Here is a 15288-nt window from a genome sequence, read left to right as displayed (position 1 = left end):
ACGGCTCTGGCACGCATGTGCAAGTGTTGGCATTCGCTCCAACATCAACAAATTGAATCATGAAACTTCTCCTTACATGTTTGGACATTTTTCAGCAGTATTTATTTTTATTTAAGCTAACTGCAGCTATCAGTGGTGTCCTACAAAACTAAGATTTAGTAACTATTCATTTACCCCAGTCAAAATGTTAAGACGTGAATCTGATTAGCTGATATTGGCTCTGAATTTAACCGTTTCATTTACACAGTGAAATTATTTAGAAATATTTTATTAATGAATTAAATATGTATATGTGTATACATTTTAAGCAACAGGAATGTAGAATTTCAAAGAAGACAGTCAGAGATCCCAATATAAACCCTTTTTTTGCGGTTCAAAAACACCATGATCCATGTAGGAATAGCATGTCAGTATTACTTTATCTACAGCAATTATTTATGATCTGCTTTCATGTAGTATATGACGAGGAAGTGTGTGCTGCGCCAATGTAGTGCACTCAGCAGTGTGTCTAAGGTAGTAATCGTGTGTGTTTTTGTGGCCTGTGTGAGTCGGCTTGTTTTGGAGTAGATCTGTCACAACCACATATCACACAGAGACATACTGGGACCTGGTGCTCTTCAGCGTTTCCCTCAGTGTTCGTCACAGAGGGATTGCAGCAAATCTGCAGGCGAGCAGCTGAGAGAGATCTAAGGATAGAAGAAGAGCTGCTGCTGACGTGATCCTGTGAAAGACTGTTTGTGTCCTTTGGCATCCTTTCTCAGATGAAGAGGAAGTGTCCACAATCAGCTCTTGTGATTTCCTCAAGTTGTTGTGGTGATATGATTGATAGCAGAATGCCACGCTTGCTCAGTTTATTGAGCACAGCCTCTGCGTTCATTATTTTATGAAATCAGCAGAGACTCCTTTTGATGATCAGAGCTCAACACTTCAGTCTGTGTGGGTGTGTTTGCACATTTGTGAATTTCACATCCGACGCTCGAATCTAAAGCTGAACATGTATTTGAAGAGAAAAGGTGATGCAAATTAAATTAAGTCCTCAAGATGCTGCGAAGGCCACCACTTCTGTGGCGTCAATCCAAATGGACAGAGCTGAGTTTCAGTGTGTGTGTCGCTAAAGTGTTGGTGTTTGTGTCTCTGCAGGGTTCGGCCGACTCCTACACCAGCCGTCCATCAGACTCCGATGTATCCCTGGAGGAGGATAAGGAGGCAGTGCGCAGAGAGGCAGAGCGACAGGCTCAGGCACAGCTTGACAAGGCTAAGGTTGGTGTCCAAAACCCTGCAAACACTAAGGTCACTCCGTCCAGTTCCTGCCTACTGAAACATGTGCTGTATGGGCTCCAGAAGGGGAGTATTGGGAACATGTGGAACAGGGAGCCAGATGTGGGTACGAACCAGTGATCAACATGTGTGTGTGTGTGTGTGTGGTCATATACTTTTATTTTGAAAGGACAATTTGAATTTTAGTAGTGAAGACATTTTGGCTTTTTCAGTGGCCTTTTTGGAGTTTACAGGGTTTAACACTTAAGACTAGCTTTTGGGGTTAAACTTAGAATTAGTTTTAGTTAAGTTTAGTTTAGTTAAGCTCAGGATAAGTAGGCTAGGCATGTAGTTGTGATGGTTGGGATTCAAGGCAAGACGATGTGTTATGTCAGTGAGGATCAGTGACGTGTGTTTGGTTTATTATGCTTGAATGACTGATGTCAGGCTTCATTCAAATGGTTATGTAAACTTTACACTGGTTGGTTTGTTATTGAGAGATGAAAATCTGCGTCTGCTTCCTTTTTGGTCTCATCTCACAGTCCTGGATGTTGTTTTTTTTCTTTCTCTTTTTAATGACAAGAAAATGAGCTACCATGTGCTCAGTCTTGTAGGGGGCTCTCCAGTCATATCAGTGAGGGAAGAGCCACTTAGAAGACCAGTCTGGTCAAGGTTTCTGTGTAAAGTTGGTGCTATTATGTCTGACTTCCCCAGCTCATCTCGCCCACGCCGAGGCATTAAAATAATAACAGTAAATCATATGTTGTTTTGCTAATCCTGTGGTGGGTGGACAGTGCTGCAGGACTGTCTTGGTGACTATGAGAGATGCGGGACATTAGAGTCGATTTCAGCTGGTTTCCAAGATGAAAAAAAGGGCTGTGAGGGGCTGCTGATGTGAGAGGCTAGGGGCCTCAGAGGGCTCAGCGTCACTGTTTATCAGAGCCAAGCCTCGCCTGCTCCGCTCTGCTCTGGGCCACAATTAGCAGCATATAAACAAACACACACACGGCAGAGCCGGCCGGCCTTTGCGCGACAGGAATTGCAATCAGAGCACTGTTAAGATTCATGCCTTTGATCTTTGAAATAATTTGGCTGTCCTTTGTACACATTCTTTCCTCTTCCTGCTTTTCAGATCATTGGAAACCTCATAGTCTTCTGTTTTTGCATATTAATTCTAGCAAGTGTCTGACAAATTGGTTTATTGTCTATCACTGGGTGTTTAGTGTCTGTAACAGCTAGCGTGCTCATTAGCTGTAGGCTCTAAGCTTTTGGCCATCCATCCACTCAAACAGACATTTTCCTCCTGCACCCTTTCTCTCCGAAGCTCATAGCTGGCAAAGACAGATCACCCCAGCAGATCTATGTTGTTATTTTCCAGAGGCACCCTCTCTGGCTCACTAATTAAAAAGATAAGTTGGCTTTATGGATAACCTGGAATAGATTACCCCCGTTGGCATTATACACGACAGATGACCAGTAAAAAATAGCGTCTCCGTGGTCTGGCCACCAGAGAGAGAGCGAGCTGGGGTCAGAGGAAGTGCAGACTCTCTGACTGAGAGCTTTTCTGGACAGTAATTCACGAGGACTTCCCTAACATACCAGTGATATTTGTAGTGGGGACGCATTGATTCCCATTGCCTTAAAATACTGATTCACATTACATTACATTGGATTTATGTTGCATGCGCTCGTGTCCAAAGCGACTTTGAAAATTCACATATATTTACACACATTTAACACCCTCTGCTGTCACTAATTGACCTTAACCCCGGAACAGTCTTACACATTAGTATGTGTACATTAGTATTCAGAGTACAGTTTTATGATGGCATCAAAAGACATCGGCTTTAGTCTGGAGGACATTTGACAGAGAGGGAGTGATATAGCTGCAGTGTGGAAAGAAAAGGGTCAAGGGTTGCTGGAGCTTGACCCATAATAGGAACAAAAAGTCAGGATATCGTCACATCTGCTGCTTTGATACTGACCGTTTTTTTTTCTCCCCAGTGTGTCTTTTGGAAAACATCTGGAGTACTTTTAAATCCACAGTGTAAATCTGTGTCTATGTCTAGTCCAAATCTATTTTCTATTTATTATCTAATTCCTGATGGAAAACCATGTGGGCTGCATATTATAACTTTAGTCACAATACAAATTAATACACAATCAAGTCCGAGGTTATCTCTCCTGACCTTTTATGTCGTCTGATTAGTGGCGCACGTAGTCTGCTGTCGTGAGATGGTAATCTCTTCCAAAGACACTAGTCAGGTCAGGCCGTTCAAGGTGACGGGCTTTATAAGTATCTAAAGACTCCAGTTCCCTGAGCTCTGCAGAGCACATCCAAATATGTCAAATGTGTTTACTTGTATGTGGTTATAGATTATGTCATGGGTTTGGATCAGAGTCTGAATTCATAAGTTAAAGGCTGAATGGGGACGTTTTATGTGTGAGTTCTGAGGCCTTCGGTCACTGCAAATCCTGCAAGCTGAGGTGAATAAACTTCTGTGGCTGTCGGTTGTGGTTGTGGAGTAGTTTAGAAGCTTTTCTTCTCAAAGAAGCTTTAACTCACGTGTGAAAATGGAAACATTGAATCTGACGTTTTGAATAAGCGCACACACGTTAACTAGCTGGTATCTGTAATGGTGTTCGTTTATTATTATTTACTCTGCATACCTACAGTATACTGAAGCAACCTTGGATAATTATAGAAATATATTAAATTAATGAAGGTTATGGTTCCCTTCATACCGTGTAATAATACATTTTACAGGATCTCAGTACAGCCTGAGGTGCACATGGCTGAAGAGAACTCATTTCAAATCGATCCACAACACTCAAGGTGAAACAATGTGTGAGTCCTGATTTATGGCCAGAGATCCTGTGTGCGCTGCTAATGGAGAGGCTGTGGCATGTTACACGGCAAATCAGCAACAGCGAGGGCAGACGTTCGCTCAGTCACTGTGAGCACAGAGAGGACTGGGAGGTATTGTCAGCTGAAATATTCATGGTGTGATGAAATATTGTGACCAGCGTCGTGCAGCGTTAATTGGCTGTGGTCCAGAGCGCTGCCTCCCAGGGTTCCCAGTTACAGAGAGGGCTTCTCTTGAGCTGGTTATCTCTGTCTTATCTTTACTCTGCCTATTACCTCCATGAGTGTGTCTCCTCTCACTTCCTGTCCTCTGCTTCCTTTTTTTTTTTGCACTTCATCTTCTCCTCTATCTTTCAGTCCATCTCATTTCCCTTTCATTTCTCCCCCCCCCTCCTCCATTTTCTCCGCCTCCCGTGCTTCTTACCCTGTCTCTAACCCTCCGCCTCTGTCCTTCTCCCCCTTCTCACTGCAGTCAATATGGCATCCATAATGAAGGCTTGTGTTATGTAAGAAGTATGGGCTCAGTCAGCAGATGTAGAGATGCTGTACAGCAGTGGTAAAGGTGCCATTATGTACAAAACCAGCAGTCACCTGAGGTACAAGGTGGCATGTAGGACATGTATATGTGTGTTATTGCCTACAGGTCTGTAAAATGTCATTAAGCCCATAGAAAGCTTCACCTGACAGCCATGATGGATAAAGGCAAGCAGAGCAGCTGGGAAGGAGGAAAGAGGCAGTAGCCCAGGAGACAACCAAAAGAGCACACACAAACACACACACACACACACACACACACACACACACACACACACACACACACACACACACACATCTACTAATGGACCTCATACCTTCATGCAGCCATGTGACTCAATGCATGCAAACGCCAAGGACGCTCTGTCCTCTATGAGTCCTGGCACTGCACACATTGGATTGAATGATCTCAATGGGGATGTCTCACACACACACACACACACACACACACAGCTTACAACCATCACTCCATAGAATATTTACATTGCTGTCTGCATGAGGAAAATGATTCTAGGAGGATTTCACTAATGTATTATTTCCATAATCCCTCACAGTTCATCATAGTCACTTCACACCTGTTGTATTTCAATGAGGCATCAGTGGACAGTGAAAGCCGTGATGACAGAGAACGCTTGTCATCTGTAAAGCTCCCCCTGGAGCCGAAGATGAATTACTCCCATAGTGCTGAGCTCCACTGAGCATGGCCGCCTCTTTGAAAGATCTCGAGTAGCATTTAGATCCAAGAAGATCCAATCGGTTCCACTTTCCTCAACTGTTGAAGGTTGAAGGTGAGGGAATGTGCTGCATAAAAATATTCATCTTTAAAAGTCATTTAATATCAAAGAGTATTTAAACCTGCAATCAGTTTTGACCACATGCTGGCAGATACAGAGCAGCATTCTCATTCATTACAACCATCACAGGGTTCTGTAATGAATAAAAGTCCAGTATTCACTCTCTTTTTGCTGTTTTGGTCTTAACCGAACCAAACCAAACCAAACAGCATGAGAGTCAAGAGAAAATGGTTACCGGCTGGGAAACCAAAACAATGAGCTGAAGGGTGCTAAAATGCTCCCTGGAGCCAAGAGAGACGGAAGATTTCGGATGATAATATTTTGTGGGTTCATCACTATGAGCGACCCCATTCACATACGAGTGTTGATTGGATCTATTAAAAAATATTGATTATAGACGCTGTAGAGCCCAACTAATCAATATTTTCTAAATTAACAATGCATCAGCGTGCAGTTATGCCACCCCACCAGAGACATCTCTTGTAAATGCACAGTGGGGAGGAGATGTTATTTTCTCTTCTTAACATTGACAGGGAAAAAACAATCTGCGATTATCTCGTCAATCTTAAACTGTGATCTGCTCAGCGGTTGGTACAAGTCCACTCTAATAGATATGTAGATAGTCAATTGTGGGCTAACATATGGGTCATATGTCACAGTCTTCTCCAGAAAATCAGTTCCTGCAGCTTTAAAATCATTTCCACTTGCTTATAGGCCAAATTAACTGGGGTTTTCTTTAATGAATTTACAGTAATCTTAATACTAATAGTAATGCTTTGTATGTTTAATATGCACTGAATTGAAACTATACTATGAACTAGCTCCACCTGTTGGTAATTTTTCTTTTCAGGTTGCTTTTGCATTTTTCTGAACCTGTATGAGATCCAACTGAAGTTACAGCATCAAAGCTCTGATCTTACTTCCATGTGAATATCACACACACTTCCTCTTGTCTTGCTCTCTTTCATCTGCAGGTAAATATTTAGCCTGTGAGTCTACACTGGGAGATTACTCTGAGCTACATCTCTGCGCATTCGTTTTGGCTTTTCAGTTGACTTTTGACATGGTTGTCACGCAGTCAAAGGCAGAGCAAATGTAATCTGGTTGAGGGCATGACCATCTTGCCAACTGTTGCTGCCATCGCCGCCAGGCTGCCTCCAAGATTATGTGCAGAAGCATTTTATGTAATTCTTAAAGCGATGTGTGTCTTCTGCGGGTATATTCTGGTCCTGCAGAGATCTAGATTTAGAGGGTTTGTCTGTGAGCGTATGGTTATCCCATTACATTTTTTCATGATGTGACCTTATTAAATCTTGCTCAAATCCCTTTTTGTAGACAGCGTAATGCGTCACTATGGGCAGAAGAGATTTGCGTTTGCTTTGTGCAAAAACACTTGTCTCTGGAAAGAAAGAAAGTTGCTTTCGTATGTGGTTAGGTGGTTATATCACAGCCTGCAGGAGTACAGGAAACATTTCATTAGCTGTGTGTGTATTATCTCAATGGACTGTTTGTCCCAAAGAGGAAGGTCAGCTGTGAACCGATAGGAAGGCCAGTATTGATTCAGCCATTGTAAAGATTGTGGGATTGATTTATGAACCATTTGCAGGAGTGCTGTTTGTGCTACTCATTAGTAAGCACAAGACAAGAGTCCTGTTTTACTGTTGGTGTCGACGAGGTGATTGCCACAGACACTAACATGTTGCATCACTCTGAATTGCAAAGTGTTTTAGCCTGTAGCGGAGAGAGTGCAGCGGCCAAATTGTCCATGGAGACGTAACTTAACTAAGTCTGGATGAGTCAGAGCCTGCTTGTAACCCTCACCCAGGGTTATTTTTACACCTCGTGCAAACACAAGAATCAAAGTGCTCAAAGAAATCAAAATTGAAACATCTTAAGGAATAAATCTTCTCCCTTATGTGGGTATTCTGAGGTTATGAGTCTGTTTTTTTTCCAGTTATTGAAATTATTTTTGTTTATCTTCCTCCTTTGTTCCTCCCGTCAGACCAAACCAGTTGCGTTTGCTGTTCGCACAAATGTCAACTACAGCCCGTGTCACGATGATGATGTCCCCGTGCCAGGCATGGCCATCTCCTTTGAGGCTAAAGACTTCCTCCATGTCAAAGAGGTGAGTGGCTAACTTTCCGATGACAGGTGATGCTCATAAGACAGTGATGGGAAATGAGGATGATGATCAGGAGAAGATGGAGGATGCTCAAGATAGCTGTCTGCAATTATTCCGTGTAGAAATTCAACAACGACTGGTGGATAGGACGCCTGGTGAAGGAAGGCTGTGAAATCGGTTTCATCCCCAGTCCAGTGAAGCTTGAAAACACTCGTATCCTCCAGGAGCAGAGAGCCAAACAGGGCAAGTTCCACTCCAGGTAAAAACCCCTCATCCTGCACCACAGACTTGTTAAGAGTCTGTGTCGTTGATCTCACATGTCAAATACTTTTTCTCATTTCAGTAAATTGGGTGCAAACTCATCCTCTAGTTTAGGTGAAGTGGTTCCCAACTCACGGAAATCTACTCCTCCTTCGTCTGGTGAGTAGCTCGATAGGCAGCTATAAAACTCCAGCTTTATAGACTCCAGCTTAATAGATTCTCAAGTGTTTTAAATGAACCTTTAACAACTGAAGTTGAAGGTAGGACGTGCTGTGTAGATTTTTCATATTTTGAATTTCTAGCTGTAATTAAGTCAACATTTTCCTGTCAGTTATATGTTTTAATGGCCATAATTGTACTTGTACATGTTTCATTTGTATCTCTGTGCAGTAGCATACACTCTGTGCTACTGTCAATGCGAACCGTTACCTTCCTGTGACTTCCTGTGTTCACCTCTGTGTGATGGTGCTCTCGTCTGTCTGTGTGTGTAGCCATTGACATAGACGCCACAGACTTAGACCCCGAGGACAATGAGCTTCCAGTCAACCTGCGCTCCCCTAAAGCCAGTCCAAACACTGTCATGTCACCCCTAGCAAAAGAGAAACGAATGCCCTTCTTTAAGAAGGTAAACTCTGGACTACCCAACCTTCTGCTCTTCTCTGTCCGTCCGCACGGCTCAGACTAAATGCCTTTGGCTGCTCGGCCTCACTCGGCTCCCGCCCTGTTTGTCTACGCCACCGTCTTCGTCCCACGGCGTGCACCTGTCTGTTAGCATGCATGCCTCTTCTTAACCTCTCTCTTTCTCCTCTTCCGTCTCACCACAGCTAAGCAGAAGCAGAAGTCGGTAAGTCGTGGCGTGCAGTGCACCAGCTCAGCAGGGTGTGGGGACGACCTATGTGGTCTGAACTGAACCCTCAATACGAGTCCTCTGCAGAGACTCGGCTCGTTACTGACCTCTCACCCTACTCACTGCTCCTGCAGTCCTCTGTGTTGTGCTTGTGAGTGTTGCTGTGCTTGTGAGTGAACGTGTGGTCCTGACTGAGTGAGAGCTCAGTGTGAACGTCTCTTTAATGAGCTAAACAAGATCAGCGTCTGATTCATTATTTTGAAGCTACAAATATTAGTATAGGGCTGAGACTATGAAAACCTCCCAACATTCAAATGAATATTTTTACACTATCCAAATATATTTAGAATATGCAAAAAAAAAGAACTTTAATTTTGTAAAATGCTAATACATTAATAGTGCAATCATCATATGTCCACTGAGTTGAACTTGTCCATTAATACTCTGGTGTTAGTCAGCAGTGGCGTGCATCAGTTCTCATAATGTCCAGAGGGAGAGCCGATGACGACAGCAAACGTTAGGAAGAAAATGTTACGAAGTGGAAAAAAGAGGAACAGAAGCTGCAACGTGAAGTCTACGGAGACACTCATCATAAATATAACCCAAACTGGAAGAGCAGCTTGAGTATTTGGACAAATAAAGGGAGACAGAGTGTACATGTGGTGGATATGATAATCAACAGTCTGTAGAAGTAGTCTGCTCTCCAGCAGAGCTTCAACTTAGATTGTGCTCCGTTATTGCTTTAAAAAAAAAACGAAAGAAAGAGAAAGTACTTAAATCCAGTGTATCCACATATCCTTCAAACAGCCTCACAGTGGCATGGCGCTCGCTGCCTCGCCCCATATTGAACCGTGATTGGCTTCCAGACTAGTTGTGATGTCACAAAGTAACGCTCCTACGAACGTGTCATTAACTCCTCACGTTCGAGTGTCACACACACACAGACACAGGACGTCTTTTTAGCCGATCGAAAATCCAAATGCATTCGATTAACTATCACATAGACAAAGAAAACAAGCAACCGTTTACATTTGAGAAGCTGGAACAAATAAATGTCTTGTTTAAATGGTTAACTGATTAGCATAATTGTTTCTGATTGATATTCTGTGAAGGGATGCACCGGTCCAGCTTTTTCCTCTCCTGTTATTCTACTACCTCAACTGATTTCATACTGGTGCCCTTTTACTCTAATTAAAACAATTTATGCAAGGTCACATGTAAAGGATTTCTGTGGCGCAGAAAGCTGAGCCAACAGCTTGCCATGACTTAATAAATATAATGGGGAAAAAATTATTATTTCTTATATTACTTCTGTTTAATGTGTATCAGTCACATCCTGATCAGCTTAAAAGCACCAGCACCAATCAGACTACTCTGCTCAGTACGCTCTTACTCTTCTGATCGACTGATTAATTAATTAATTAATTAATTGACTAAATGTTTCAGTCGTCTCGTCAAAATCAGCCTGCTGAGTTGATTTCACACGAACTGAGCTCCCACTTCTGTCCCAACAGCAGTGAGCGAGTGTTTCTACCTGCGTCTGAATTTTTTCATTTTTCAGTTCTACTTTCTGTTGATCTACTGCAGCCTTTCCTCCCCGTTCGACTAACCTCTCCTTACATGCTTTCCCTTTTTAACCACTGACATCAGAACCACGAAATGAGAGGATTTATGCACAGATTGTAATCCATCATAAAATATTGTAGTTTATCATAACCTGCTTTAAATGCCAACAACCTGATGATGTTGAAATTCGCATAGCAAACTGCCAAATTTATCATAAATCAAAGCCGGTTTGTGTTTTGTCGGGCCAGCTGAGACATCCCATTTCATGGTTCACAATGTTCCAGTGCTTTTTAAATTGTCCAGCTCGTTGTTGCTCCAACCCCTCAAGTGATTTGTGATGGTGAGTGTTTACTTTGTCCCCATAAATGTGTGCAACTGTTTTTCTTCTTCTCCCGTTGAAGACGGAACACATTCCTCCGTACGACGTTGTGCCTTCCATGCGGCCCGTGGTTCTGGTTGGACCGTCACTGAAGGGCTACGAGGTACGACATAACACTTCTGAGAAATCATGAGTAAAATCTTTTTATTTCCTGCTTTGTCTTAATAACAGCCTTTTTTTTTCGGTCAACAGGTGACAGACATGATGCAAAAAGCGCTGTTTGACTTTTTGAAACACAGATTCGAGGGAAGGTAAGTTCTCTGTGACCTTTTTAAAACACAAGCTCTCATCCAGCTTCCTTCCTCATTCCTCCTCTCTCTCCAACTCTATAGGCTGGTATTTATCTGTCCCCTGAGGTTAGCCAAGGGAGTGTGTAACAAGTTTGTTTGGCCTGGAGATGTGTGCAGCTGCTTTAAATAGGCCCTCTACATGTCCTTAATAGGCCATAATGGGCCCTAGAGCAGAGCAGGATTCTCCTTACTCAATGTTGAGTCCATCCACCCATCCGAAGCAGAGAGGCCATGAAGTTGCACAACACCGAGATCCACTCAGACCACCAGTAAATTCTCTTAATCCCTTTTGAGCCCTGCTCTTCAAACATGGTTTAGCCAATGCTGGCAACACAACATCAAGCTAAAATGATCTTTTTAATACTCAGCCAGTTAATTTAGTTAGAGAACTGATGTGTTAGAGTGCACTCTTATTTTGAAATAAAAGCCACATGCTCACTGTATAAGATGTCACTGTGTCAGGGAGCCTCCCAGCATGCACCAGGGAGACAGATCCTTGGTCATAAACCTCATTTTACTTGTCTGTCAGAGTCGTTACTGGTGTTTGGGTGTTGTATATTTTAAGCCCGGTGTTGCGTGTAAAACATAATTTTTCTTCTCTTCCTGCTCTCCAAAATGGAGAATTCGTGCTAGCCACAATATCTTACCGTAGGAACATTCACGCTATCAGATTAAACCCTGCCAGTCTATTGTATAAAGAGCAGTAGATTTATTAGGGTAATTTGCAGCCATGGGTTTCAGTCCAAGTCTGCATATTTCATAAACTACAGTGTTCAAATGGCTACTCTCCATCATAAAGGGGATGAATGCCATGTTTTCTGGTTTCTGAGTAACCTACATGTTCTCATTTAAAATCTGTACATTTAACTTAATATTTTTCATCAGACCTCAGGCAATATCCAAAAATTACTTGAGACGTCATGGAGGTTTAGAGTTTAAGTTTAAGAACTCTGTTAGTGTTTTAACTACTTTTGAATAAATATAACATCCAAATCATGAACAATCAAATGACGCTAACTCCAACCTATCCATGTCCACAGACCAGGGATCACCTTTTATCACGTGTTTACTTGATTTTTAACAAATCTGCACCTACATCATGCTTGTTTTCTCTCTCAGCCTCTGCTCTCTATCACTTCTCTTTGACTCTGAGTTTTTGCAGCTGTATGTTTCTCCTTTATTTCTGGTCTTGGTACAAAGCAGCAAATGTTTGTCTTCCTATCTTAAATCAAGTCCAGTATCTTGCTAATCAAGTATTTTTCTTTCCTCGTTTCAGAATATCAATCACTCGCGTCACGGCGGACATCTCTCTTGCCAAACGCTCAGTCCTGAACAATCCCAGCAAGCACGCCATCATCGAACGCTCCAACACGCGTTCAAACCTGGGTACGGCTGAGCTAGAAATGACTGTGCCTAGGGAACATCTGGTGTTTTGATTCATAATGTTTTCAAGGAGACGAGCTTATGTGGAAAAGGAAGGAAACGATTAGAGACTCTTGACAATGGTAATGATAACTCCCGACGGCCCGGAGTGGCCTTGGCTAGTTTTCTTTTGTTAGGAATGAAAGATAGAGCTTAAATGCATGATAACAAGTTCAAGAGGGGCTCTGATTCGACTGGGGTTGATTGGGGTTTAGATGTGATTAGAATGAAACAGATTCCTGAGTTAAACTGAGGTGACAAGGCTAGTCTTTGCTTTGTATCAGCATAAGCATCAGCCAGCAGCTGCAGAAGAGTGAAAAAGCGTACGCTGGAAGCAAAAAGTGTATTGTATTTCAATTATTTATGATTACACAGAGCCACCACACTACAACTTCATGACGTGACCTCAGTTTCTTTCATCTGCGTCTTACTGTCCCAGAAAAACAGGCAACAGCTCCTCTACCTCCGCTGCCTTTGGAAAGATGCTCTGGGGCTGAGACACATTTAGAGCTAAAGATTTCTCTCCATATTTTACCCAAAGCGTTTTATTTTGAGTGAGTGCCACTTGGAGTCCACTTAGTCATTTGACTGGCACTTTATCTTGCAAAAATGCATCTTAACAAGCCATTTTGTGCTCTATGGAGCCTTAAATCGTCACTTTTCCCCCCAAATCTGCCAAAAGAGCAAGATTTGTACATTTGCTCCTTAAGTAAATGAACTTTCTAAACTAATTTTCCTGAGTCAAAAGGGACATTTGCTTGACCCTAGTGCGGCCTTCCTTGCTTCAAGTTGCAATAAATGGTTACAGGAAAAAAACTGCACTGGAAACAAGTGAAATTATCTGACCTCTCTGGCATATTTGAGCTGGAAAATGAGAATTTGTGACTCAGTCGAAGTCTAAATGAGCTGTTAGGTTGGAATCTGTTCATGTTATCAGTTTACTTCAGACTTTGTCGTGACTGGAAGTCATGAAGCTTGGCCATGATTCCTCTCAGATTGGGAATCGTGCCCTGCTGTGATATTTGTAGGATAGTTTTCGCAGTCACGTCGTCATCTGCTGGAGTGGGGGCTGTGTGATGTAACAGTCTGTATTTGTTAGAGGTAACAGAACATGGCTCGCTGTTTCTCTCAGAGCTGTTAGTCCTAAAGGCCGGTCCTTAAAATTGTGATCTGTTTTGAACATTTTAAGTCTCTATGAAGCAGAAAGAAATGAGCCAAGCTCATAAAATTAGTGAAGCAATGCAGCCAGTACTCAAACCACATCCAGTCAGTAAATATTTATTTATATAGCTCTTTTTAAAACATTAGTTACACAATAAAATCATTGCATATCAAACAGACAGGTTAGTAACCCCTGAAGTATCCCAAAATGTTAAACTATTCCTTTAATTTGGACAACAGAATTTTGTCTGAAAGACAATAAATGATAAAAGTTAATTAAATTAAAAGCCTAATTTAGTTTGTTCATTTAAGCCTTATTCTTACTAGGCTGGAATAAAAAGTAGAGACCCTGCACTGACTCCCACTCTCCCTTTCCTCTTCAGCTGAAGTCCAGAGTGAGATTGAGCGGATTTTTGAACTGGCCCGGACGTTACAGTTGGTGGTCCTGGACGCCGACACCATCAACCACCCGTCACAGCTGGGGAAGACTTCCCTCGCCCCCATCATTGTCTACGTCAAGATTACCTCCCCCAAGGTGAGTAGAGGGAACAGATTTCATCCAGTGATGGAGCCAGTCAGTGTGAGATTAAAGGAAAAGAGAGAAACAAATACAAATGTCTCCTCATATTGTTTTTATATAAATGAGCTCCTTTCCTGGCTGTGATTTTAAATACAAAAAAGTAAGGCTGCAAAAGTGTAAGGGGATGGATCACTTCGACCTTCAGCATGAGTTTAAAAAAGGCTCATGATTCAGTGATCAGTTAAAAAAAACCCACAGGCATTTGGGTAATATAGAAAATGAGAGAAAGCATAGCCAAGGAGGCGTGAGATACAAGCTTTAAATCAAAGTGGCATCAGTGTGAATCATACTCGCAGTGGGATAAATCAAACGCTCTCTAACACCTGTCATCTCAATTACAACCTGCAGCTGCATCACATACAGCTCAACTTAAAGGGCTAATCACAGTCTTTATACTTAGAGCAGTATAAACAGTGGTGGAAGAAGTACTCTGTAGTAAAAATACCAATACAACTATGTAAACATACTTCTTTTACAATCAGCCACTACCTACCTGAACTGTCAGTGGCTGAGTTGCATTGTGGGTAATGTAGGCGCCAGGTTTTTAAGTGGTTATTGAATGAAACCACATGAAAAGATTAGACGGGAAATCTCTCTTCGGTGGAACCACTAACACCTCATAGACATCAGAAACACACCAGTTTTTGGTAAGACGTCACAAGCCAGAACGATTGGGACCCACTGGTTTAATGTTCAACAATAAATTGTGTTTTACCAGATGATCACATTTTAAAATCTTAAAAATACTTGGAAAAAAAGCACATCAACCTCATAATTCTACTTAAGCACACCACTTGAGTAACTGTGTAACTTTCCAACACTGTGTGCACAAAGCCTGAATTTAGTTTGTCGAATAAAACAACCGTGACCTTGTTGGCTTCTGTCCTTATTTGCCTTCAGGTGCTGCAGAGGCTCATCAAGTCCAGAGGCAAGTCTCAGGCCAAACACCTCAATGTCCAGATGGTGGCCGCCGACAAGCTGGCTCAGTGCCCTCCTGTAAGTCTCCACAGTGGTCCAGACCCAATTATCACCGACTTGACTCCAGTGTTTAAAATAACCTGGAGTTTTGTCCTTTTAGATATGGCTTTGGCTCGAGGTCGTGGTTTCATGCATATCTGAAGTCAGATTTTTCTTTTTTTTTCTTTTGTGAAAGCTGTATAATTCGAGCCAGTTCTATTTCTGCTCTTCTGTAATCTGCTTAGTTATTAT

General features: G+C 42.2%; 1 protein-coding gene across 2 annotated transcripts in view; it reads left to right on the top strand.

Moving 5' to 3' along the window:
• The window catches only part of cacnb2a (calcium channel, voltage-dependent, beta 2a), a 58155-nt gene that overhangs the window by 39621 nt on the left and 3246 nt on the right, over positions 1-15288 (top strand). For both annotated transcript variants that reach the window (XM_070853431.1, XM_070853432.1), the window contains 10 exons: positions 1141-1260; positions 7454-7576; positions 7696-7832; positions 7917-7993; positions 8326-8459; positions 10649-10729; positions 10819-10877; positions 12193-12302; positions 13883-14034; positions 14980-15075. In XM_070853431.1, the coding sequence (XP_070709532.1) occupies positions 1141-1260; positions 7454-7576; positions 7696-7832; positions 7917-7993; positions 8326-8459; positions 10649-10729; positions 10819-10877; positions 12193-12302; positions 13883-14034; positions 14980-15075 (1089 nt within the window). The remainder of the gene's footprint in view (positions 1-1140; positions 1261-7453; positions 7577-7695; positions 7833-7916; positions 7994-8325; positions 8460-10648; positions 10730-10818; positions 10878-12192; positions 12303-13882; positions 14035-14979; positions 15076-15288) is intronic.

This window comes from Pempheris klunzingeri, chromosome 21, assembly GCF_042242105.1.
Source record: "Pempheris klunzingeri isolate RE-2024b chromosome 21, fPemKlu1.hap1, whole genome shotgun sequence".
In the NCBI taxonomy this organism is placed as follows: Eukaryota; Metazoa; Chordata; class Actinopteri; order Acropomatiformes; family Pempheridae; genus Pempheris; species Pempheris klunzingeri.
This window is presented reverse-complemented; position numbering and strand designations above follow the sequence as displayed.